Source organism: Glycine max, chromosome 20 (assembly GCF_000004515.6).
Source record: "Glycine max cultivar Williams 82 chromosome 20, Glycine_max_v4.0, whole genome shotgun sequence".
NCBI lineage: Eukaryota > Viridiplantae > Streptophyta > Magnoliopsida > Fabales > Fabaceae > Glycine > Glycine max.
In genome coordinates this window covers 47,163,978-47,190,603 of record NC_038256.2, presented here as the reverse complement: position 1 = coordinate 47,190,603, position 26,626 = coordinate 47,163,978, and the positions used below count along the sequence as shown (strand labels likewise).

Below are 26,626 nucleotides of genomic sequence, written 5' to 3'. Positions count from 1 at the left end.
AACATGTAGGTGTAATGAGGTGACATTTTAAAGGATGACAGATACTAAAATGAAATGTAATTTTTTTTTAGATATATAGAGAAAAAATAAATGCTAGATAATTTTTTAAAAGCTGACTATATTTTAAGCATGAAGAATTTAATTAAGTCTTATTTTTTTACTATAAAAATTATATTTGCTTAATAGTGAAATATATTATTTTTTTTTATAGAAAAAGAGAGAAAAAAACGGCGGCATCCTTCTGACCTCTCGAGCCTCGAAATCTTGCTACACATCTTCTTCATCTGGAAATCCGAAACGAAGCAACCAACAAAGTCACAAAGAGAGAGAGAGAGAGAGATAGATGCTCGTCGGTGTTCGTTCCGATTCTCCTTGACCTTCTTTTTCTTCTTCTTCTTCGCTTCGTTATCGTTCCCAACATTCCAAACCCTAAATTTGTTGCCTCGGTCTTCCATTCCCAATCTCCGAACTCCGACGCGGAGTGGCAGCAGAGAACAAACATGTCGTCTTGGCTGAGATCTGCGGTCCACAAAGCCGTCGAGGTCGGCAACAAAAACAACCTCACTCGAACCGTCAAGAACTACGCCGACACCGTCGTTCAACACGCCGGCCAAGCCGTCGCCGAGGGCGCCAAAATCCTTCAGGATCGCATTGTAAATTCCCCATTCCTCTTTTATCTTCTCTCACACCACCTTTAGTTTTTAATTAATGCACCAGTTTGTATTTATACTCACTACACTGAAACCAATAACCACCCTCTTTATGAATATAGTGTAGTTCCAATCAAAGTGTTATGTTACCATTATTAGGGTATGAGAACATTTTGATATGAGAATGCGAATTTCATGTTATGTGTGGCATGCAGAGTGCTCGGAATTACAGAAGTGTTGCGCAGACCATTAAAAGGTTGGAAGAAGCTGCTGTTTCGTATAGGGGACCTGAGAGAGTGCAGTTGCTTAGAAGATGGGTGGTTGTGCTTCAAGAGATTCAGAAGTTGTCTGAGTCGTCATCGGCTGAAGGTAAAGAGAGGACTCTCGAGCAGCACCTTGCGGTTGAAGAAGCCAAGGAGAACCCAAGGAAACCATCTCTGGTTAGAATTACAAACCTTCCCTGTATTTTGTTTACTATGACTGGTTTTATCGTTTACACGGAGATTTCGTTATTCTTTAAGGACTAGGCTGTCTCTTAAATTAGACAAATGCTAACGATACTCTCTCTAACACACTCTTTCTAATACACTTTCTATTATTGACTTAAATTTATTGAAAATTACAAAATTGTGTAGGAGAGAATGTGTTAAAAGGAGTGTGTTGTTAGCATTCCTCCTGAAATCATGGTGTATTGAAGCCATACTCAAGCTTTCTACTCTGCCCTAGCTATGTCTAGTCTACAACTCTACGTCAGAAGTGTACGCTGTTTGTTTTCCCACTGCTATGCCTTTTATCCTGTTTTGGATGATAATAGGATTCTTGGGTTGTTGGCTTCTGTCTTTTTCTCCCAATTAGATTATAGGAGGAGATTTTCCCTGTTTGTCAGTATTAAATAAAATTCTACTCTGTGATGCCATTGTATTATTGTTTGTGTGTGTATATATATATATATTAGAAAATATTAATTTATGAGATCCTTCTTTGTTTGCTTATTATGTGTCTATGGTTTCGGATAGTTGATGCTTAAATTTTTAAGTTGCTAAAGTAGTCCTTGAAATAGGGAACGTAATTGCATGTTTTTTACCTTTGATATTTGTGTTTGTTATTCTACTGTTTCTTTTCAGGTTCTTTACTACGATTCTGATGTTGGGGGAGAACCATTAAATTTTCGTGATGTTTTTCTTCAAAGTCAGGCATTGGAGGGTATAACATTATCCATGGTATGTTTAATTAATGCTAATTATTATGTATAAATATGCTGAACTTCCCATGGTATATTGGCATGTAAGTTTATAACATAGATATCCATGGTTTTGGTTTGTTCTGTAAGCATAAAACTGTAGAGTTTTAAAATGTCTTAGAAAAATGGGTGCAAAAAGAAAAGCTTGTTTCAAGTGTACTTGTGAAGTGAGGCATGACATTAGCTTGGTGAAAGCCCAAGATGCAAGCTTGAGATTTGCTGTCTCAGACTGTGAAGTATGTACGCATATGCAATTTAAGTGCTATGTTCTTTTATATCTATATTTATATCTACATCTTGCTTTCTTCCCCCTCTTGATTGTTGGTGGGGTCGAATTAAAATATAATATTCATAGGTGCACTTTGTATGTCCAAAACATCAATTTATTGTAGAAATTAATATAATCACTTTATTTTAAAAAAGAATTAATCTATACTGATCTAGTTGAACATACATTCTTGTTCCTTTGGTTTTCTTTGGTGTATGCAATTTTATGTTCTACTATTATCATTATATTGGTAAAAGAGTATCATTCTGGATGAGTCAATTTGTTTGTTTTTGCTGATAATGGAGGTTAACCGCAGGGTTAACTCTTTTCTATTCCTCAGATTATTCAAGCTCCTAATGAGGAAGAGGTTTCCCTTCTCCTGGAGATGTTTGGGTGAGTATATTACCTGTGATTTGCAATTGGCAACTTGCATGTGGCATTTTCCTGCCATGACTCCTCCAGGATATGAAACTCTTAGGTGCATATTTGCCTGACTTATATGGTCAATGTTTTATAAATGTGAAAATATTGTCTTTGCCACTTAAAATTTTAATTTCATCTGTGTCTTTGTGAGAAAACTTTAATATTGCAGTTCAGTTGAAGATACATCTAATCATATTTTCCTCATCCTTATTTATATAGACTTTGTCTTACTGGAGGAAAAGAAGTTCATAATGCCATAGTGAGCAGCCTGCAAGATTTAGCAACAGCTTTTTCAAGCTATGAAGATGAAGTGCTGGTAAGTATGATGTTGACTTCACTCACATCTATAGGTAGGCATATTCTTCAGTTTGTATGCTTTCTTCTCTCTGATAATTGTATTTTTGGAGTTTAGTTTTGACTTCAAATAATCTTTTTAAGTTTTTTTTTTTCCGGCAAATGTTAGTTTGCTAAATTGTTAGTTTTGTTAGCAGAGGGATGAAACCCACACCTTTTCCCTTCTCCCTTAACCATCCAACCCACCTTATATCTCCCAAAATCTTTGAAGGTTGTTTGATGTGTTAACCAGTGATAATCATTATTTACATTAACATTGAAGTTTCAATTTTGAGATTCTCCTTAAATAAGTTTGAGTTTTGATTTTAAACATCCGAATTCTGAAATTTTCCTTAACTGACTAACTTTATGCTGTCCAAAAGACTATTAGATGAAAAAAAAAGTTATCTGGAATCATTCAACCTAAAATTATGTAGCAGTGAGATGTTAACATTAATAGTACGAAATTACTATTAAGAACCAAATTAGGAACTTGTCCTTTATTCCAAACATGGTTATCCTGTTTCAGATCTTTGATTGCATTATCAATTTTATTTCCTGATATATCATTTTTAAAACATAGGAACTGTGATTTAATCTATGATTTATGCTAATCTATGATTAATGATAATATTTATAACTTATTAGAATGGAGAAAATGGGATAAAAATCAGAATTTTACAACTTCATTTATGGATTTTTAATATATCATAATTTCATGTAGAGACTAGAGAGAATACCAATCAACACCTAATATCTCAATTCTAAAGGTGACCTGAGTACCTGATCTTGAAGTGCTCATTGAAAGTAATTAAAATGAATTGTACCCCCCTTTAGACAACTCACAACTTAGTAGATAGAGTTGAGACATGCAAGGAGAATTTGTGGGCTTAAACTCCCATGTGTTCTCTTAAGGCCCATCAGTGGTGACCTCTCCCTTGTTCCTTAATGCATTCAGTGAGATTTTTATATGTTTATCTTGTTCTTTAGGTGAAGCGAGAGGAATTACTTCAGTTTGCTCAAGGTGCCATCACTGGGTTGAAAATCAATTCTGATGCTGCAAGGTCAGTGTGAAGCAATGAGTTTCCATTGTCAGTTTGTCACTTTCTTAGTACCATCTCTGCTAGGCACTTGAGTTTTGAGGCTAGATCTGACGTTTAAATTCCAGAATCTATTAATTGTGTCGATCAATCTCTGAAGATTTTATGTTCAACCAAGTTGAATGACATTGTGTGATTCATTTAGCCGACCTCACCTAGGGGATAACGCTTTTTGTTGTATAAATTGTGTTGCGATGAACTGTTTATGTATTTGGTTATTAGCCTTTCTCTCTGTGATTATTATTTGATTGTTTCGAAGTTATAATCCAATTTAAGTAATGATTAATGAAATAATTTGTATGATGATTTGGAGTTCGGAGTCTAGCCTAGTCTCTAATGATTAAGATGACCTACTAATGTTAAAACCTTGAGTATGATTCCAGGCTTCTGGCAACATTTGTTCAACTATAATCAGGTATTACAGTTCTACAAAATTTACTAATACTTGCCTTTAACTAATAAAAAAGAAAAAAGAAATAAAATGGCAGGGCCACTTTATAAATAAATTGAATGTGATAAAGAAGATAAACCAAATTCAATAATTTTTTTTCTCAGGCTTAAGCTTTTGCTTGCTTGATCTACATTTGGATGGCCTCACATATAAGCAGTTGATTATATCTATCTGTATACTGATAAGTCAATCATTCCATGTTAGTTATAAAATACAGATCCATTTTAAAGTTGCTTCTATTGATAATATATGAAAAAATGTTATTTAATGTCTAATATTAGGCAGCCGGATTTGTTGTTGCTCTTGGATCAAGTTAAAATATTTTACTTTGCATGAGATATTAAAAGCTTTTGAAATGTTTCATTTATCAAAAGATCCATGCTTGCTGATATAATATAAAGTGAGAAAATTGAGTTGCAATCTACCTCACTTCACATATTGTTTTGCTTTCTGACTGCAGAATAGATGCTGAAGCCTTTAGTCTTAAAAAAAAGCTCACTGAGATAACAACTTCACAGGGGCCTGTAAGCAATGTTGATTATAAAGCGGCTGAGGAAACAATAGCAATGCTAGAGGTTTGTTTGTCATAATTTCCTCTCCGAATCCTTTTGTTGTCAGTAATGAATTTTTGCTATGTGATTAATAATATATATGATCTTATTTTCCATCATTATTTGAAGAAGTGGTGTTACTAGACTATAAATTGAATTCCTTAGCTCTTTATTGAATTCCATGGGTGATTTTAACAACTTTCCCCATCACTCCTCACCCCTCAACAAAAACATGACATTTATTGAATGTCACTTATCCTTTTAAATATTTTCTCTTTTGGATTTTGAAGCTTTACAGTGATTGATTATTAATTGAGTCTGATGCTTTCATACCTTTTCACTTGAACTTTTTAGCTTTACTTACCAACCATCATAACAGTTTAGACTTCAGAGTTCCCTCTTGAATTAAATTCCAAGAACATAAATGTTTTGAACTGTGAGACCAATTTTTAGAAGAGAATCAAGCACTTCAGAAATTGATTGATTTAATACAGATTTATATATAATTCTTTATTGTATTTATATAGACCTTTCTGTGTTAAAGATGGATTATAACGAACCAATTATTTTACAGGCTTTTAAAATTGCCCTTGCTCAGATTAGAATCTGTTCTAGACTGGAAGCCTTATTGCTGAAGAAAAAAAATTCAAGCAATGGAGAGTCTCCCGAAATTCATGCTCAAAAGGTACGCATTATATTTCCTTGTATGAAAACTAATTTTATGGAGCAATTAAAAATATAATGATTTACCTCGAGTCTACCAAAATAAAAATTGAATCATTCAAAAAATGGAGAAAAACTGAAAAGAAACTTAGAAAGATTTTGTAGTATTTCTAATTTTCCCAGTTACCCTTCTCTTGTATATTATATCAACAAAATATTATGGTTATTTTTTAATTCTATTATTTATTTTATTCTTTCCATTAACTTGACATCCCCAAAAGGCAAAAATTAATCTCTACATTATCATTTTCCATTTTAATTGGCCCTTTACATTTTGTTACCGAGTTGTATGCAAATTTCAAAACAATAAACCTACCAGGGGCCAGTTTTGATTCAACTATTTATTGAGCGGGAATGAGATTTGTAGAACATTTGGGGTTATTCTGTTTAGGCAATATTGCCAGTCTTATTTGACTGTTGTAATTGAATGTAGTTGTGTCTACTCTCTCTCTCTCTCTCTTTTCTGGGTAATATCTTTATATTATTTCCTATATGTAGCAATACTTTTGTGTTTTTAAGTAGGTTGATAAGCTGAAGGTATTAACGGAGTCTCTTGCCAACTCTGCTGCAAAAGCTGAAAAGCGTATTTTAGATAACAGGTAGCCTGTCAATCAAATTTTGAACTTTTCTATTATACTTTTCTTTTAATTTTTTTGTCATCTGAATTAATATTTTTATAATCACCAGAGAAACATTTTTTTGTTAAAAGCAATATATTTAGCATTTTTTGCTTTAAAATATTATATTTCTTTTCAGTTTCTGACAAATAAATCAGTTTATTCTAAAAGTGGCCCAAATATGCCAGAAGTATGCCCCTCTTTTTAGAAATTGTGGTGGTGGTGGTGGTATCATGCATAACCCATTAGACATTATTTTACAACGGATTATCTGTATGCTTTTTACATGTTCATAGTATGTTGTATAAAGTATCTGTATGCTGTCTTCACTTAGAAACAGGGTGAGCTGTGTGTGTGTGTCTGTTGGTAGCTATAAGAACTTTGAACATTTCCCTGAACTGTAACCTCAGGATTTGTTAGTAATAAGGGCAAATTTGTAGGATGATTTATGTTTTCTCACATTGGAGGGAATTTCAAGTATTTAGTTGGGCAACAGATCTGAAAACAATTTAGATCATCAAAGTATATAGATTAAATGGAGATGGAGGAGACCTTTGAATCACACCCAACAGAGACACAACATTTGGCAGCTAGGGTTATTGTTCTAAGTGACTTTGTTCATCATTATCATCATCACCATATATATGATGGTTACATCACTTGTACAGTACCTGCCAAACTTGGGACTAAGTATTCTACGAATTTAAGCCCAATTTAAATAATAAGTGAATAACCAGCCACTAGAAATTATAAAACAAAGAAATCCAAACAACTGACATTAAAAATATAAAGCCTTCAAACTGAATGACTGATTTTAGACCCTACTAAATACCCCATTTTATTTTCCTAATTGCAAATAATTGAAGAAATAATGAAATATAATGTGGACAAAGTTGAAATAATTGATTCTAAATTATGAAACAATGAAATGCTGCAGCAGGTGCACTATCAAATCTTAACAAGATTATAGAATATTTGGAACTTTTTTGTCAGAAAATATTTGGGTATATGAACTCATGTCTTTTGGATTGTGCTGCCTGCTTTTGAGTCTATAGGGGTGAAACTGACCTGTGATTTGGGGACAGGGAGGGGAGGTTTTAGTTGCTCCCCACACTATTTAGTTGTGAGAACTGGTCTGAAGAGACTCCAGTGTTTTGGCTTAAAATGAATGGCATATTCTAGAAATTCAAATATTGGTTGGTACCATTTGTTCTGTTCAATCATGTCTGTTAGTGGGCAATACTGAAGATGACTGCTAATTTTTTTATTCCAAAGTGCAAGCAAAGGAGTGAATTTAATGAATATTCTACCTTCTGCCTATACTTCTAGTTCTTCACTTAGTTTATGGAGATGATGTCATGAACCAACCCTGATTAATGGGTTTATTTTCCACTATTCAATACCTTGCTTCAGATACTGAGCACTGAACCATGTCTTCTCTCTCTATAAATTGACAGACTACAAAAAGAGGAAGCATTAAAGGTTCGAGTGACTAAAGATGGTGAGGCTAGTAAAAAGGAGAAGGTAATGTGTTCAGCAGGCCATCATTATGTTGATTGTCGATTATCAATGGTCTGTGGTAGATGAGGAATTTATTATATTTCAAATGGATTTTCATGCTTGTACTTGTACCTATCTAGGGTGGTGTTGCTATGTATGTTAATTTGTTGATGTATTAAAATACTTTGTGGACAATATGATTGATCCTTATAAGATCATGTTTGTTTATTATGAGTTTTTATATGTAGCTTCCTTTGCCATCTCTATATAGTATATGTTTTTGTTCTGTCTTCATAGTATAGGCAAGGGAAGGTTTTCCAGAATATGTTTTACACTCATCACTCAGGTTTTATTTCTCATATTTGTTCTTTTTAATACAATTATATATGATATAGAAGGTTTGATCACTGTTCAAGATACATGCATTGCTTTCAATTGGTTCTCATATTTGTTCTTTGTGCGCATAGGAGCAAAGACCATGCTGAACCAATCTGTCTGAGTACTAAGTCTTCCATCTGTTGTAGGGGCACAATTAATTGATTTTTCTTTCTTTTATTTTTAGGAACTGGTTGCTGAGATATCTGAACTGCAATGCAAAAAAGAAGATCTTGAAGCTGAATTGAAAAAGGTATCCACCATATTTGTTTGGGAGAGAAGGGGGGGGGGGGGGGGGGAGTGGTCGCAGTGTTAGTAGTAACATTTGCTTGAGGAAATAGGTTTATTTATTATTTGCTTCTACTCCCATGTGATGTGCCACTTGCAATCTAGTCTTCTTTTCTACATCCTTGTGAATTATGCATTGATATTTGTTGAGAAAACCTTGTGCTGCCAGGTTTTAACTTTTAACATGTGTTAGATTCTATAGACGTGTAAGTTAAATTTTGTTCTTCAAGTCAAATGCTGATATCATAAATTGTAGTTTCTTATTTTCTTGTCAAAATGATTCCACTTTAATAATCTATGGGATGCTGTTGGTTGGTGGAGCCATGAATCCTGTAACTAGATTTATAAATAATTGAAACCTGGCTTCTGAGGTGTAGGTTAGCACTACTTTGGCTGCTGCTCAAGCACGACTATGGAATGTGAGGGAAGAGAGAGACCAGTTTGAAGAAGCAAACAATCAGATAGTTGAACACCTGAAGATAAAGGTTTGAGGTTCTATTTTTCATGGCTGCGTATTGTTAAAGCAATGTTCCTGAATAGTGTTACTCTCAGCATCCTGTTGTCTAAAATTTTGATTTGACCTTGATTGACAGGAAGATGAACTTTCAAAATCAGTTAGCTCATGTAGGGTTGAAGCAGATGTTATCAAAACCTGGATTAATTTTCTGGAAGATACTTGGGTTCTTCAGCGGTCAAATGCAGAAATGAACGACAAGCAGGTCAAGTATGTAATTGAACTTACAAAACTTAAATAATGATAAATGTTTTGATGCTTGTTGTTCTTTGTTGGTTTGTTATTTTGCTGGTTATGTTCTTGTGTTTTAGGAGATATTATCTCCTTTGTTTCCTTGTAGTACTTCTGGTACTATTCTTATCATATATATAATATTATCTTTGGCCGTTCAAAAAAAAAATATACACAAAACTATGAGTGTGTATTATATTAGGTGCAAGTCCAACTTCACATATACTCAGTTGACAATATCCTTCAACCAGAAATCTAGAAATTATACTTATTTCACGATTGTTCCTTATTTTTTCATTAATTGGTATTTTACCTAATCCTTACATTTTTAAAGTGATGATTTGGAGAGACATGAGGACTACTTTGTGAACTTGGCCATTCAACTTCTTACTACTTACCAGGTACTTATTGCCCTTTGCTGATTCAAATAATGGATGTATAATGGCAACTTCCTTTTTGCTTCCCTCCATTTTCCCATTGGTTGTATGACCTTTTATTAATTTGTGTGCAGAAAGAGCTAGGGCCTTGTATTAACCATATCGGAACATTTGTCGTGAACCTCAAGAATTTAAGTCAGAGGTAATACCTTTTTAAGGGCATATGTTTTTGGAAATTTCTTTAAGAATACAATATTTTCACAATGTCAACACACAGATGCACACAAATATAAAAATGAGCAGTTGATCAAATGGTCAGTATATTCATTTTTACACAAAATATCAGACTTGAATTTTAAAAATGTACATTTGCATGTGCCCATTTATATATGGTTATTTGTTTATCCATTTTCTCCAATTTTCTGGAGGGTACAGGTTAGAGATGACACCCAGTGCAGATACTGAGGAGTCAGAAGTATTAAGTCCAAGGAGAAATCTTGAGGAGGAATATTTGACCTATGAAGCCAAGGTATATATGTAACATAGAGTAATTTGGAATAACTGGCTTGTTCATCCAACAGTTTTCTTATTGATTCTCTTCCATAAAAAAAAAGTGTACCTTTGTCATGGACTCTTTAGTTTTTGTGTTTGGTGGCTGTGTAGAAATGTTGTCCTATTGTATTGTACACTCTTCTGTAAATTTTCTTTATTTATTTCTAGGTAAATAATTTCTTTGGATTGTGCAAGTACTTCCTGTCCTGGATTTGATTTTTGACTGAGCCTAATGGCATCATGTGATCCGTGTAACTGACTTCACATTGTGGGATAAGACTATAGTTGTTGCTTCTGCTGCAAGTCCTTACCGTCCACTTAAATATGCTTGACCCTCCAATATCTGTTGCATGCTGTATGCTTTGTCCATGAAGCAAAGTGATGGAGTAGTGTATGATTTGCTTGGACTTATTGGTGGTTTGCTTTCATTTTTTCAGATTATTACCACCTTCAGTGTAGTGGATAACATAAAACAGCAGTTTTATGCTCAACAGGGGAGAATTTCCAGGTTTTGTATTTTCTTTCTAGATAACTTTATGGGGTTGCTTTATTAACTTGAGAATTTGACAGTTAGTTGGTTCAAAATAAATATAATTTGTAAATCCTGCAGTAAAGTTGGCTGACACCTGTTACAAACCATTTTGTTTTCTTGCTGTGGAACATTTTATCATTTATTGAAATACAAGATGTCATAAATTCCGTTTCCTTGTATAGAGGATCAGCGTTGCATCAACCACCTTGTACTACATTATTTCCTTTTAGCCTTTGCTTATTGGGCTCATGAATCCAGGAAAGATGAAGAGAGAGTTAAAGAGCTGTTTGAAGCCATTGAAAAGTTACGAACTCAATTTGAGTCTATAGAGAGACCAATTCTTGAAATAGAGACCCCTGCAAAGGCTGAAACACCACCTTTTGACAAAAAGTCTGATGCTACTCCTTCAGTTTCTGCTCCAACTCAAGGTGCCGAGCTTTCAAAGCCAGAAACGGATGAGCTGCCAAAATCACCTTCAGTTAAGACAGACCAGATATTGGATCATGAAGCTGAATTAGCTAAACTGGAATCTGAGTTTGGGAAGGTTAGTCAGGATTATTCAACTGAGGAAATTGGTGATTGGGAATTTGATGAGCTTGAAAGAGAATTGAGCAAGTAGTTAGGTTGAATCTTATTTCTGAGTAATTAATGCTTGCTGTTGTATTTTTATGATTAAGTGCAAGTATCATATAAATTTGTAAGCCATATAGATCGGCTGTTGATGAAGCTATAATTTGGATCAGATTCCTTTGAATTTGTGAACATTACCAAGCATGATTTCTTTATTCTGTAAATTAACGAGTTTGCAACTTGCAGCCCAGTCATCAAATGATTTGAAATGATCAGTATGGTTAGAATTTTGAACACCGGATGATATTGGTGTGCATAGATGGGAACGTAAGCCCACTGATTTCTAGTGTCATCTGTATTTATTTATGGTATGTTCGGATTAGAGTGGAAATAGAAAGGGAAAAGAAGAGAAACAAATACAGATAAAAGTAAAAGAAGAGTAGAGAAATTCCGTCGTGAATAATCAATCTCGACATTATATTATAAACTAAGGTTGCAGAAAATAAAATGAAAAAATTGCTTGACAACCTAATTTGGCGACAAATTGGGTATGAAAGTAAGGTGGCCATTAGCATAGCTAGGACCTTCATCGACAGAAAGTACCAACCATATTTGGTGGTGTTTGCAAATAATAATATCAAACAAAATGCACATTGGGGGAAAAAAGAGGAAAAGTTAGGACCTTAATGTTTTGTTTGTGACTTAAAAAATGGAAAAAGGAAAGGGATGGTAAACCCAAAAGTGTGACAAACAAACTCTCGAGCTTTGCAGGCATTCCGGCCTCAGTCTCTTCTCCCACCATTCCTTGTCGGGTCATTCTTGTTCTCTCTGTGCATTTACTATGTGAAAATTAATATTCACAAAAGTGGCTTAGTTATCCATAAATAAAGAAGACAAGGATAATTAGAAATGAATGGAAAAGATGCCCATGTTTTGCATCCGTGTACACCAAAAGGTTTGGCAGTGCTTTTCCCGTGTGCAAATTATACTAAAGTGCGTTAAAACAAAGGCAGGGAAGGAATCCAGTTGAAAGTGGAGGAATGTAACCTCAACTGTTACTTAATCATGTGTACCACGTTCCTAATCATATATTCATTTTGGTGCACAGCACAATCATAAGTACTAATATGAATGCCAAAGTGCATGCCGTGAGACATATCTTGTTCAGAAACACAATTTGCTTGCATGGAAAATTGTTGTGTTACACAAGATTCCTAAAAAGGCTCTTAAATTCATAGACTAGCTTTTCCAAAGAAACAGAAGTACCGTTAAGTTGTGAGTCTATTCCTCAAGGACAAATACTGTAGTTAGTTACTACAAGGAGATTCCTGTGTTGTATTGTACTCTTCTTTCAGTTTTAGTCACCAATTTATAAGCAATTGACAAGTTAAATATATAAATATCATTCAACCATCCATCCCCTTCTGCTTGAAATAGCACATACAGAAAATTGTAGTTCACTATTAAATGAAGGTTTTTGAATTAAGATGTTTGGTTCGACCACCCCATTATATCTAGTTAGAAAGTAATCAAATCAATGGCTACAATCATCATGTAATATCTTGGTTCTAGCTAGCCATTGTACAAGACTTCATTATGCCAACTGCACTAAGCAAGTAACTAACCTGACTACTATCTGAGCCACAGCGAGACACACTGCAGTTTTTGGTCAATTTCTCTGCATTATTAGTTCCTTGAGGAAACAGAATAATGGAAATCGTGTCATGCTAGTTACCATTAGCAGCAAAAAAATTATAAAAGTAGCAATCCCGATGAGAAATAAGTCACAAAGTTTATGTTGGGTGGGTCAGTGCTTCCCCCCATAAGAAAATCAACCAGATTTTAATTTTACATTTGGATGCTTGCAGACAAACTCCTTCAATAATGACAAGACATGAAATAAAAAATAAAAAAGCAATGAGATTAGAATACCACTAATTCCAGGATACTGCTTTTTGAATATATCATTTTATGCACTTTCAAAAGCAGTACTAGTACCACTCTTCATTTTTCCATGATAAAAGCTCAACTATCATTAGCAGTTGTTATCCCCTCATAGGAAGAAGTCCAAAATACCTGAGTTTGTGTACCTGAGAGGCTTAAATGGCTACTACATTCTTTGCATGTGACCCTGCAGAAGATGATTACATTGACATGGAAGTCAACTCATACACCAACTTCTTCTGCCATTCTCAATCTCATCCACAGCCTAGAGAATTTGAGTTCCAAATGTCCTCCATTGTTCAAGAGAAAGAAACAACAACCTCACCAGCTGATGAGCTTTTCTACAAAGGAAAGCTCCTCCCTCTTCACCTTCCTCCTCGGTTACAAATGGTTGAAAAACTCCTTCAAAACTCCCCCACTCCTTTTGACAAGGAAAACGATATCTTTGAAGAGTTCTATAGCACTCCTCTAGCCACTACCTACACAACACCTACTGCAGGCACCCCATTTGAATCCTGCAACATCTCTCCATCTGATTCTTGTCAAGTAAGTAGGGAACTAATCCCTGAAGAGTATTACAACTTTGACTACCCAACAGATACAAGTGGATTTGTTGCTGAAAACCAGAAGAAGTCATGGACTAAGAAACTGAAGCAGTCTTCACTAGGTTCAAAGTTGAAGGCTTCGAGGGCTTATCTCAAGTCTTGGTTTGGAAAATCTGGTTGCTCATACGAAACCTATGCAACTTCAACAAAAGTTGCGGATGAAGGATCAGTTTCCAAAGCCAGGGAAAATTTAAACAAGCATGTGCAAGTGGCAAAGAAAAATGCATATGGCCAAATTCATAGGGACAGATATCAGCCCTCCAATTCTGTCATGAGAAGCTACAAAGAAAAGACAAGTGAGGATAGAAGTAACCAGCACAGAAGATCATTCTCGGTCGGCATCAAACTGCTTTCGGGGAACAAATCATCATCAACTTCATCTATATCTGGCTCAACTTCATTTTCATTTTCAAACAAATCATATGGATGCCAAGCGCGGCAGCTATTGAAAAGGTGCAGCAGTGCAAATTCAGAGATAGAAAATTCAATCCAGGGAGCAATTGCACACTGCAAGAAGTCTCAGCAAATGTTCTCTTCAAAGAAGACTGCAAGTGAAGTAGGAATCTACTCAATGTTTGCATCTAGAACCTCAGTTTGCGAGGATCATGAAAGAGTAGAGCTTTGAAGGGGCTGATAAGGAATTGAAAAGTAGCTTTGCATTTGTTGTTTTCTTCACACATTGTCTTTCCAATTCAAAAGTAACTTTGGGGGAAAATAGCTTAATTCATCAGTACTAATTTTAGAAACACTCATGGTTGTCAACTTGTCATTGATATTTAGACCAAAGCATCAAAATCTGGTGGAATTTTGTCCACAGAAGATATTAGCTTCTAGTCCTTGACCAAATTATGATGAGTAGAAAATGACATTCTTCTGAAAATAAAAATCCAACATTGTACTATCCACTTTCCAAGCCAAAACCTTTCCTCCAATATTTCAAGAATCAATTGGTGATTAACCAAAATACTGAAAATTTATTTATTTATTTTTAAATTTTCAACTCTTTCAACTTAAAAACTGTTTTGGTTTTTCTCCTTGTTGCAAATCAACTGTTACAATAAATTATTGTACTATGATAGGCATAAGTATGTATATATCAAGCATTTTTACACGGATCTTAAAATATAAGGAACAGTGAAGAGAAGAGTAGATTAAAAGTATAACTTCTATAGAAATCTCATTGCTTCTAAATGCTGTCAACTAGAATGGTGACAATGCAACACGCACTATAAATGTCTGATACTTGACACTAATAATTTGATTCTGTTTTCTATAATTCCTTTTATCAATCAAGAGAAAGAAATTATTAGTGCAGGCACAGTACAAACATAATGAGTGTAAGAGTAATGTGGACATCAGAAAAATTCAATTTAGAAAACAAATGAGAAAGTTGGAGCTATCTACTAATGCAATCCCAGGCTAACTGTCAAAGAATACTAATTTCAGTTTCGTGTTCAAATGATGACAAGAAATAAAGAACACCAATCTTTTCATGTCATGTGCCAATGAATTGTAATTGCATACCTGTCAAGTTTGATCATCTAATTTGCCATTAATTTAATGAGCTTTATTTAATGAATAAATAAATGTGATTGCAATACGCCAATTTTTTTTGTTGAATAAATAAATGTCTTTTAAAATACATGTATTTTAATTAGGTCCCTTCTAATTATCAAAGATCGAGGGTAACAATCATCATGATTATAGAAGCCCACCTGTCTTCGTCCCTTGGAAACTATAAGACATTTATATGCCTTTAACTCCTCTATCAAGAAAATTTCTTGATCATTGAAGTAAGCTTATTCTATAATATTGCAAAAAGCTTGTCAGAGGAGCTGAGAAAGAAAAGATAAATAATAAATAAATAAAAGAGTTAGGAGGAAGTAAACTTCATACGTAAAAGTGTACGTTAAAATAATCACACTTGAAATATAAAGAAAACCTTCAGTGCAGACAAAGTGACAAACAGCTTTTTCAGGTGGTTCAATTTTGATTTCTTTAAGTTATCAGATGTTTGACAACTTTGTAGCCAAAGAGAGCAAAAGAAAAATTGTTATATATATTGCCTTCTCCGAATGGCACATCACAAGAACCTCTATTATTTTTAATTTTAATATGACAACTGCTTTGAACTTTGATTTTCTCCTCAAGAAGGGGTCCTCATAATTTACGCTATTTTAAATGAGAAGTTTGTTGTGTACCGAAACGTCATTGGAAAGGATATCAATGGCTGAAAGCAAGAGGGAAACATATTTACTAAGCACAAAAAGCTTTTACAATCAACATGGTGTGTATAGTTGGTAGATAACTATGCCCTTAAGCATGTGGCTAGGAATTGGATCTTCAAGTTTGTGCATGAAATAAGTGAATAAAGGCTACCACCAAGACTATAATAGCCACCTTCTCATGTTACAACCATCCCATTCGCGATTTGTAAGTGTAAGCTCTTTGTTTTTCTTTAGAAGATATGCATTCAAATACTCCACCCCCTAAATAGGGACATTGAGTTAATTCCAGGACTCAAACTTACCACATTTTAGTTACACATTATGTGCATGTCTTGTTTGAAGTTAAAAATATTATGCGTCCGTTTCAATACAAATTCAATAGATAAAAGTAAGAATTATGATCCATTGACAAAAGTACTTTTATCTCAAACGTAATTTTACACCTGTAAACCAAACATGCACTAATTATATTGTCAACTGAACTCTGATCTAACTATTGTACTAAGACTTCCCTTCCATTAAGATTGAGATAACCATAGACAACACTCAACACGACACAGTGCGCTATAGCTCAGAGCCTCAGACAAGTAGCGCAGCGGTTTTCATTTTTGAATAGCAGCCATTCGGTCAAAATAACCACGTTATCATGATTCATGATATACATTTCAAAAACCTCTTTTTGTTATGTTCATATTCAGCTAATTTTTAGTATTTAATTTATTATGTTCTTTCTCTATTAGTTTCAGCCATTTTTTCATGTTTTTAAATTGATAGTGATTGTACGTGTAAACTACTCAACTGTGAATTATTATTTTATCATAAATAAACTTCTGTAATTTTGAGATTCTTTTTTAGGTATTTAAATGTGTAATATAAATTATTTAATTTATATTGTTATTCGAAATGGATAACTATGGCATGTATTAATTAGAGCTGACAGCCCAATTTTGAAGAACTGAGGGTCAATCAGAGAACTAAAATAAAACATTTATTAAAATTTTAATTGTACCCTTATCTGCAAATTGCAAACCTTAACTTTCACACCTCAAAATTTATCAACAAATAAAAAAATTACAATTAACACGTATTAGAGTATTACTATTTCTTTCTCTATCAGCACTCATAATCAAGGGTCCAGTATATATGTAAGTAAAAAATCAGTAACGAACAGGGAAGGCAGGCACATTTTGATAATACATCAATACAGCAATGTTCAATTTGTTTCACAAACTGGGATTAAGATACAGGTGCTTACTTAGGCCCTGCAGTGCACCATTTAACAGTTACAATGATAATGGATGCTTCATTCCAATTTGTCTAAGATCCTACAAAAGCAGCAGCTAAGCCGTATAGAACAATTTCCTGTACAGTGAACTCTTAAAGTAGTAACATGGAGAAGGTAGCAACCCTAAAAACCTGTCGTCTTTTTCACCACAATCTGTTCTTTATGATCCCCTGAAGGTTGCAAGTTCAAACTCAAAGCGCATAAATCCGATCAACCTCGGAATTAGAGAATTCAGAATGATGCCATGAGTTAGATCCACTCCTCCTGGCAGCTTGCTTCTCCTTCTTCCTCATTGATCTGCTTCTCTTAGACCTCACTACATAGTAAGTCATAGTGCCAATAACTCCAGATATTATCACCCCTCCAACTAATGTAACCAAAATTGCAGCCCACTTATTCTTCCTACCCACAACAATGTAAGAAGAAGCAATAAACGCCACCGAAGTACAGACAGAAGCCAACCACATGAGCTTGTTGATCACCTCTACCACCCTTTTCTCTGCTTTAGTTTCACCTCTAACCAAAGTAATTTGAACAACAACAACAGCCAAAGATGTAAAAAGTGCGATAGCATTAAAGACAAAGAAGATTTTAAAAGCAGCATAAGCTGCTACCACTGCAGAGCCATCATCATCATCCCCACCAGGCACGGTGAATATAGCAGCAAAAGCAACTGTAGCAAACAACACAGCTACCACTGTCACTGAGTTTGTGGCATTGTTAATTCCTTCCCTGTGGAGTTTCCTTAGCTCTTTGGAAATATTGTGAACATTTTTGTTGGTTCTCTTTGTTTGTTCAAGTTGGGTATGAACATCTTTCTTGATTTGAGTAACAGTTTTCCTCAGTTCGTCCCTTGGTTGGTTGAGCTCGTTAGCTCTAAGTGCCCCATATCGAGAAAGACAGTCCTTTATATCTGATGCCTCTTCAGAGAGGGGAAGATTTTCAGCAATGTCAAGGGCTGTTTTGTGGTCTCTGGTTAATGCATTCACATTGGTGTCTGGTAGATGTAATAACTCATTCACTATCTGCACACGAATTTGAGAAACCATAGTATTAGATTTTTATTTGAGGGAACTATAATGGAAAATGGATGCTTAAAAATATATAGGGGGTTTGCATGTATGTATATTAAGATGTATGCTTAAAAGTGGTAAGTTTATATTAGGAAAGAAAGCATTATTACATTGGAAACATAAAAGTATAATAAGTGTTTTCTTTTTGAAAAAAACTTGCCACCTTTAGATGTTTAAAATCAGCCTTAGGGATGTTAACAAAACTTTATTATTATTATTAGTACCCTGGTACAACACCAAGACCTGGGTTATCCTACTACTACGGTAGAGATAAGACATATTTAGCTATGCAGTGTTAGCCCCATTAGTTCAAATAACTTAATTTGTATGCCCTCATCTATATATGGTACTTGTAATGATGCGCAACTGTTGACATACCTCTACTCGCTTTTTCCTGGTTGCCACATGCAACGCCGTGTTACCGAATTTGTCGGGAAGCATAACAATAGCAGCATCTGCCTCAAGAAGCAATTTCACCACATCACAACTTTGCCCTTTTACAGCCATATGCAATGCAGTTTGCCCTTTCTTGTCGGTCCTCCGAGCCAACTGAGGATCTTTACTGAGCAAGGCTTTGACAATCTCCACATGACCCTGACGAGCTGCTAAATGCAACGCATTTTTGCCATTGGATCTAGCAATCTCCAACAAGCTACAATCCTTCGACAGAAGCTCATTCACCACTTCTGTGTGTCCTCTTGTCGCTGCAGTTATAAGCGGAGTAGAATTGGAGGGACCAATAGTTTTGCTCAATCCCGGATTATAATCTAGCAAAACCTGAACAATGGCTGCAAACCAAAATCCACCATGAATCACATGGAAGAACAGAAAACCAAACACACATTAAATTACATCAGCACATAAGAAAATCACACACCAACAAATTCAAGCCACTCACCACTCATCACAAGGAATTACCCAAAAACTATCAAGGACTAACAATCAGGACCCAAACAAGGCAGCCATTCAGTTAAGAGAGAAATAAAGATCGTTATCTCACGTTATAACTTTCTCTAAAGTAAAAATAAACTAAATAATCTCAGTCATTGATGAGAAAATCAACGGTTGATATTTCAACATGTTTATAATTTATTATAAATCCAACACATTCATATTTATTATACATATACGTGAAACACCAACTGGTAAATTTCTCATCAACAACTATGTAGCCTCCTGGGTCATGATTCAATCAGGCCTATACTTAAGTCACTTCACACACAAGGAGGTGCTCGCGACTTCAGGGGCCATGTATCTTCTCTGTCAAGACTAGGTGAGTCCTATACTCATAGGAAGGCTGACCAAGCCTGAGTCACCAAACCAACTGAATAACAAAACATTCAATCAAGTGTTAATCTGCCAAAACCACGAGGAGGTGCAATACCATTGCCTGACAAGCACCACCTGCAGCCAGACTTCAAGGCTAGAAATCTGGCAGAATCCCTCCATCACCGGAGCAATCCCCTTCCCCCCTTAGTACTTACATGAATATTATTGTAGTGAAGAGACATCTTCATACTTAAACCAGAGAAGCTAAGGGTCCCCAGAAAGTTTCTTAGACGACTGAGATTATTTACTTTACTCTATAAAATTTATCTTTTGATCGGAAAATATTAGTTGTTAGTATTGTTAGTTTTTGTTAAAATTCGTTTCCTATACATCAAAACCTTAAGAGACATAACATATCATGAGATAAATCCTCCTCATATACTAACTAACTAACTATAGCAAAGAAGCAACAACACAAGTACATACAGTGGTGGCCTTGACTAGCTGCAATATGCAAAGGATCAAATCCGGATCGGTTCTTCTTAGAAACCGTCTGAGCGTTGGAATAGTTGAGCAACTCCTTCACCACATCAAGGTGTCCCTTTTCAGCAGCAGTGAACAGAGGGGTCTCACCCGGTTCGTTCTCTTCGTTCACCAGACAAGCACGCACCTCCGCAATCTCCGCGTTCAGATCAACGTCGTCGTCGCCGCCACTCAGAGTCCGCATAATCTGAGAATCCACATCCTCAAGGATCTGCCTCACCGCGCCCACGTCGCCCCTCTGCGCGGCCAGGTGGAGCTCAGTGTCGTTGTGCCGCCCCGTCACCTGCTTCACGTACTTCTTCTTCCCCGCCTGGTCGATTCGCTTCCCCGAGTTCGACAGCACCAGCGCCGGCGCCGTCGCCGACGATGGAGAAGGAGACGGCGATATCTCACAAAATGGGTCCTTCTCTCCTTGCCCTTCAGCTCCGGGTCCTGATACACGCAAGCAAAAGGGTCATCGAAAAATTAAAAATTTAGAACGATGAAGATAGAAAGAGAGAGAGAGAACCTGGTTGGTTTGAGTGGGAGGCCATGGCAATGGTGGAAGAAAGCAGAGCAGAGTGGAGTAAGAACAAGAGTTTGTTTTGGAGATGATTATTATGAGAGAGAGATGCAGAATTAGAAAAATAAAGGAAGGAATGGGTGGAAACAGATAAAGAAAGAGGAAAGTTCAGAGAAAGAAACACAGCACGAGGGCTTGGACTAGGAGGAATTCATTTTGGATTTTTCCTTTTCTTCTTCTTACTTCACCTTTTCTTTTTCTTTGATTGCAATCATGGATTAAATTTACTGTTTTTTTTTTATCAAGTTCTAACTCTGTTGCTTTAAAGTTTAAATTTCTGTCAAAGAAACTCAATTACTTTAAACAAAAAAACAAATGAATGGATTGCTCGCGCGTAAACACGCTTTATATATTTTACCTTAATAAAATTAAGGTTGACGCTTTCATATGTTCTGAACAGCTTATGAAAACAAGTTAAAACCTTATATGAACTTGTCATATATTTTCGTAAGTTTTTTCAAATACTTATGTCTAAAAAAATTATTTATAAGTTCATTTAAACGGACCTTAAATATAAGAGTAAATCACACGAATACTTTTTTGAGATTTCTTGAAATTATACATAATACTTTTTATTTTTTTACACCTACACTAAACTCCAAATCTAACAGAGTTGCTATAATGTAAAGAAAAAAAAACTTTGAGTAATTTTAATAAATTTTAGTCAATATTATTATGATTTATTTTAAATATAGAATCAGTTTGTTTAAAATTATTTATTAAAAAAATTATTTTAATAAAATAAATAATTTTATATTTTCTTAATATGTTTATCTAAATTATTTCTGTTAAAATTGACTTATTTTAGGACTTTTATTCAACCTAAAGGTGGCCATTACAAGGGTTTATCAGCTGCCATCACCACCAAACTTGGAATATTCTTTTTCTTTTTTATTTTCGAAAAATATTTTGGCACATGCTTAATTGAGGAGTTGACGACGATTCTATGCTCGCGAATGCTTGATAGACGTGGAGTCAAATCTTTTTCATGAGGTAGCAAAAAGTATAGAGAAAAAAAAATTGTTGTTAAAGAAACATTTGATTCTTAACGGGCTGTTTTGTTTCAGAAATTCTTAAGAAATAAATCAAGAAACCATAAAAAATCATTAATATAATAATATTAAAACATTTAATTATTAGTTTTAATAATGTCAAAACATATAATTTCTTTTTTAATAATTTTAATTATGTAAAAGACCTTTTACAATTTCATCCAAACATCATATTATTTTAAATAAACACTTAAGAGTTTATCATCCAAATATTAAATTAACTTATATAAAAATAACTTTTGAGATACGAATTTCTTAAATAAATTATTTTTCTATAAAATCTTCTCTAGTAGTAAATCTGAACATGCCCTTGATATATTTTGATAAGATATGTTGTCAGACTTACAAGCCAAACGCAACAGACAAATTCTTAGGTTTGAGCATGAAGACTTCAACAATACAATACCAAGCTTCCACTTTGGGTGGTTGTGGTTGGTTGGCCAATTGGGGTGTTTAAGACTGCAAATAAATAAAAGATCATGGAAATCAATAAGGACTTGTTTGATGTGAAAAAAATGTTTTATATTTTCATTTTATTTTTAATTACAAAAATATCACCTTTTTTCATTTTTTTTCTCTTTTCACTATTTTTATACAAACTCTTAAAATCAAGAAAAAAAAACAAATAAAAAAATGTTTTTCCAAACCAAACAATTCCTCTGTTGCTCAGAGGGCCACATTAACTAGGTGGATCTCCACGGGTAAAATAAAATGCACCTACAAGTATTTCCTTTTTTCTTTTCTGGCTAGGATCTAGAACACTAGAATAAATTAGCAAGCGCCAATAGAATGAATAGAAGTAATAATTCATTAGAAAATAAGGAAAGCATTCACACCCATTGTGATTGTTAAGCTCTGGATTTTTCAGTTGTTAGAAATAACAGATACCTAAAGCATATAGCCACATCAGGATAGATCAAATCGGACAACAACACAGGTGATGTTATCTGAGCTTCCTCGTGCATAAGCTTCTTTTATAAGTTCTCTGGGGACGCCACTTCTGCATCTGTGATATTTTGTACTAAAGACACGGCCTCCTGAAAAGGCAGGGACGCCACAATCAGATGCTCAGGTTCCATCAAAGATTTGTTGCCAACATGATTTACCAACAAGACATTGCATGTGGACATAAAATGTTAGACTTTAGAGCTGAAAAGTAACTAAAAAAATCAAACAGTCAAATTTAAATTATTACAATTCCATGTTCCAGATAAAGAATCTACAATGCATCAAAATTGCCTGTGTAAAAAATTTAGAGGACTGGATGCTACGTTGCATATTTAGTTGTTTAGGGAAAGTCCAAAAACTAACTCAAGTTCAACTCTTAAGCGATTGACACTCAAAAGAAGTAATGCCCTTGAAGGCTGCATCTACCGATAGCTGTTTGGAGTGGGTATGTAGGAAAAGGTTCATCATGTAACTGTTCTGAAGCTTCAAACGATCAATTTTGCTCAAAATGAAAATACTAAAATCTTTGTTTTGGTTGTCACTTACAGAAAGCCGGAAAGAAAACCAAGGCTTTTAAGTCACGGGTATTTTTTCACAACTAAGGTTTGATGCAATATAAAAAAATAATATTATAGATTCATATACCTTAGATAAGTACCGTGAAAATGACAACAGATGAAACATGTGATTATAAATATATAAAGGAAAAAAAAGCTTGCTATTAAATTAATGAGTAATGGTTTTATACTTTCATGAATAATAAAAAAGGTATGGCGTTGGTACAAAGTAGTAAGCAAAACAATGAATAACAAAGTAACAAATTATCAGAAAATTTTCAAACAAGAGACTGAAATAAATAAAAGTTCACAAGATCATGTTTCTACTAAAAATCTAGAAAAAGAAAGATAAATCTATGTTGTTTAGGGCCAACTTTACCAAGATAGTCTCACCTTGTTTAATATGACATTCCAAAGGCCACCACTAGCAATTATAATAAAATCGACTCCGTCAATTTCTTCCTCCTAAGCCATAACAGTACCAAAAAGCGAGCAATTCAGAAGGCATAAGAAATATAATGACACAGATATACCGAGTGGGTATTGAAGCTTATGATTTAGGCAACCTGAATTTCTGGGTCAGCAACAACATAGGGCTTAAGAAGTTTGTTTCCAAATGCACGGGAAACAGCAAGAACACCACCAACTCTCCATGTTCCTGGATCAACCAGCAGCAGTGCAAGAAATTTATTTATTATCAATTCATTATGAAGTATGAACTCCAAAAATGGCATACACCCATACTGGAAGAAAATTACCGGTCCAAATTATGAATCCACCAGCCTGTTCAATCCTTTGACGTTCATTGGATCTATCAGGTTTGTGATCAATGGACAAAGGAACAACTACATTAAAACAAAAATTCATATCAGTGAAAAGAAGAAAAAAGAAAGACAGGAATAGGAATTTATATCACTTCTTGAGCCTGTTTTGCCTATCAAACTAACATAACACTGAAAACTTAGTAGAATTGAAGTTACAAAAAACATAATGTACTATAATGCACATTCCCTCCATTTACCGCCATATTAAAAATATGCAGATTCTGCCCAATGTAAGCCTAATTCTCACTACACATAACTGACATGGCATCAACCTGAGCCAGCTCTACATGCAACCACTCTGGAATCACACCAACATTTGCAACAACAATCCGGTCCCCCAACAACACAGCTGTTGATGCAGTGGACCCAGCATCCCTTTGATGCCCCTTTTCCTCATTGAGGTAATCAACATCTGTCTGTTTAAATGCTTCAACTGCAATCAAACAAATAATTAGACAAAAAACATGTTAATATTTACACTGTCCAGGTTGCAAACCAAACAACTGTAATGTGATAGCAAAAGTTTACTGCATCCTATAATTTAACAAAAATGAAGTATATACCTATAGCAGTCTTTGTGTCTTTGATAAAGTCAGGGTGGCTACTCAAATTCTTAAACAGATTACTTTTCAGATATTCTGCAGTCCGGGAACCTCCATGACCTAAAAGAATAAAAAGAAACAAACTTACACTATGTTTGGTTTAAGAAAGAAAAAAGAGAGAAAATAAAAATAAAGAATATAGATAGAAAATAATTGGAATTCTAGTTTGGTATTTCAACAATCATCATCCTATGACAGAATATCTACATGGCCAGGGCACCTACGACTGATGACTAGCAGGGTCAGAGTGTGCCTTAGACATCAAGAACCAAAGTAGAGAAACCACCATCATAGACAAACCAGACTACAGCAAACCATAAAGGAGAAACAGCAGCTGCTGTACAAAACCAAAGAGCTATAAAAACAGAGGTTAGTGCAAGAACAATCTAGAAGCCAAGCGCAGCCATCAAAAACAACAAGGGTTCAACAAACAGAAACTCGGACAGGAGCCAAACTATAAGAGGATCCTTCAAAGAGGAGAAGAGGCCAAAACAGAATAGGGAGGAGCAGGTGAGCAGTGACAGAGAGCAAGGCAATGTTGGTTCAGCCTTCAGAGGGTCAGAATCAGCCATGGGTAAAAAAGGGCTGGAGTGCTGAACAGAAGAGAAAATGAGCTCTATAGAGGGGTAATCCTTATTTATACTAATACTAGGTTATAATCCTAACTAAATGAGGAAAGAAAACATAAATAAGGAAACAAGGAGACTAATTAATCCAAAGAGATAACCTAAGATACTACAAAATGTCGTAAAATAGATATTATGAGATATTTTTCATTTATTCTAATAAAACCTAAACCATCCTATATGTCCTAATGCCGCTGCTGTCAAATAATTCCAAAGGGTGTATAGCAGAAGATCATCCACTGTGCCCATTTCCAGTGCCTTACTCTGTCGATTCTGAATTTCTAATCTAATAACAGATCCCTAAGTGCCTTCCTCAGTAATTCAAAACTTGTCCAACTACTTCAGAACTGTAAAAGCCCACCATAAACCCTCAGCAGATTGGAAGAAACTCTTCTAAAGTCATCAAGGGTATATCAACTCTTAAATTTTAGTGAGTTAACATCATGATACGCTTAAAATTAAATCAACAATAGTTACACCCTTACTTATTCACTTAAGAGACAGGAGCACTTTAGACAAGTCTTATGCTAGAAGATTGATCCTTTGACAAAAAGCATCTCACCAATAGGATAAACCCAATAGTGTAGACAATAAATAGAGCATACAAGTTATAAAAGGAAACAGAACACCAGTTTTTAAAAGCTATGCCTGACAAGCAGACATCATATACTTGCATTGTAAATTGGCTATGTCGCACACCAAATCAGTAAAATAAAAAAAAAAAATAGAGGGAAGGGAGAAAAGATAAAGAATTGATTTTAGGAGAGAAAAAACAAAAACCTTAGACTTACCATCAAAAACACCAAAAAATGCAACTGTCTGACCATCAGCCTCTGATATTTTGGTCTCAAAGAAATCCTCCATTGATGACCTTTTACCCTTGAAACTGGAATATCCATAGCTGAACCTTCCATTTCGGCTTCCAGAGAGAAAGCTAGACAGAAATAAGAGCACTTCATTTCAAAATTTTGAATATTTGAGAGTTGGAATGCCATTATTAAAAAAACATCAAAAGGATGCCTGAAACAAATTTCAACTATATTTCATAAACCCCTGGGATTCTCTTTTAATGAAGTTTAGTAAAACAATTGCTACTGGCAGCAAATAAACAAACAAATTATGTCATTTAGCACACTCTACCATGATATCTGCTCTGTTCAGACAAGATTGTATCAGGTACAGATCAAATAGCATTTAACTTGGTAAACATTTC

At 34.7% G+C, this 26,626-nt stretch overlaps 3 protein-coding genes and 1 pseudogene across 5 annotated transcripts; 2 read left to right on the top strand and 2 right to left on the bottom strand.

Moving 5' to 3' along the window:
* Nucleotides 1-210: 210 nt before the first annotated feature.
* Nucleotides 211-11,479, top strand: LOC100803121 (uncharacterized). Of its 3 annotated transcripts, XM_003556498.5 has the most exons (18): nucleotides 211-653; nucleotides 866-1,090; nucleotides 1,775-1,870; nucleotides 2,499-2,551; nucleotides 2,801-2,897; nucleotides 3,905-3,978; nucleotides 4,926-5,040; nucleotides 5,591-5,701; nucleotides 6,262-6,338; nucleotides 7,814-7,880; nucleotides 8,419-8,484; nucleotides 8,897-9,004; nucleotides 9,113-9,243; nucleotides 9,599-9,665; nucleotides 9,776-9,843; nucleotides 10,077-10,170; nucleotides 10,631-10,701; nucleotides 10,984-11,479. In XM_003556498.5, the coding sequence occupies exons 1-18, from the start codon at nucleotides 501-503 to the stop codon at nucleotides 11,342-11,344; spliced, it is 2,034 nt and encodes a 677-aa protein (XP_003556546.2). In that variant the 5' UTR covers nucleotides 211-500; the 3' UTR covers nucleotides 11,345-11,479. The 3 variants fall into 3 exon arrangements, with proteins under 3 accessions (XP_003556546.2, XP_014628242.1, XP_014628243.1); XM_014772756.3 differs by lacking the exon at nucleotides 211-653 and having other exon boundaries at nucleotides 1,026-1,090; nucleotides 2,499-2,636; XM_014772757.3 differs by lacking the exons at nucleotides 211-653; nucleotides 866-1,090 and having other exon boundaries at nucleotides 1,782-1,870; nucleotides 2,475-2,636.
* A 1,860-nt stretch (nucleotides 11,480-13,339) lies between these two features.
* LOC100801711 (probable membrane-associated kinase regulator 4) lies at nucleotides 13,340-14,660 on the top strand. Its single transcript, XM_014772758.3, has one exon. It carries the CDS (start codon nucleotides 13,399-13,401, stop codon nucleotides 14,467-14,469), a length of 1,071 nt encoding a protein of 356 aa, XP_014628244.1. The 5' UTR covers nucleotides 13,340-13,398; the 3' UTR covers nucleotides 14,470-14,660.
* Nucleotides 14,661-17,257: 2,597 nt separating this feature from the next.
* On the bottom strand, nucleotides 17,258-21,120 carry LOC100802596 (ankyrin repeat-containing protein ITN1). Its single transcript, XM_003556497.5, has 4 exons — nucleotides 20,751-21,120; nucleotides 20,186-20,674; nucleotides 18,809-19,218; nucleotides 17,258-18,382 (listed from the first exon to the last, which is right to left on the bottom strand). The coding sequence occupies exons 1-4, from the start codon at nucleotides 20,773-20,775 to the stop codon at nucleotides 17,549-17,551; spliced, it is 1,758 nt and encodes a 585-aa protein (XP_003556545.1). The 5' UTR covers nucleotides 20,776-21,120; the 3' UTR covers nucleotides 17,258-17,548.
* Nucleotides 21,121-22,648: 1,528 nt separating this feature from the next.
* On the bottom strand, nucleotides 22,649-26,373 carry LOC100801166 (probable protein phosphatase 2C 11; annotated as a pseudogene).
* Between the last annotated feature and the right edge of the window lie 253 nt (nucleotides 26,374-26,626).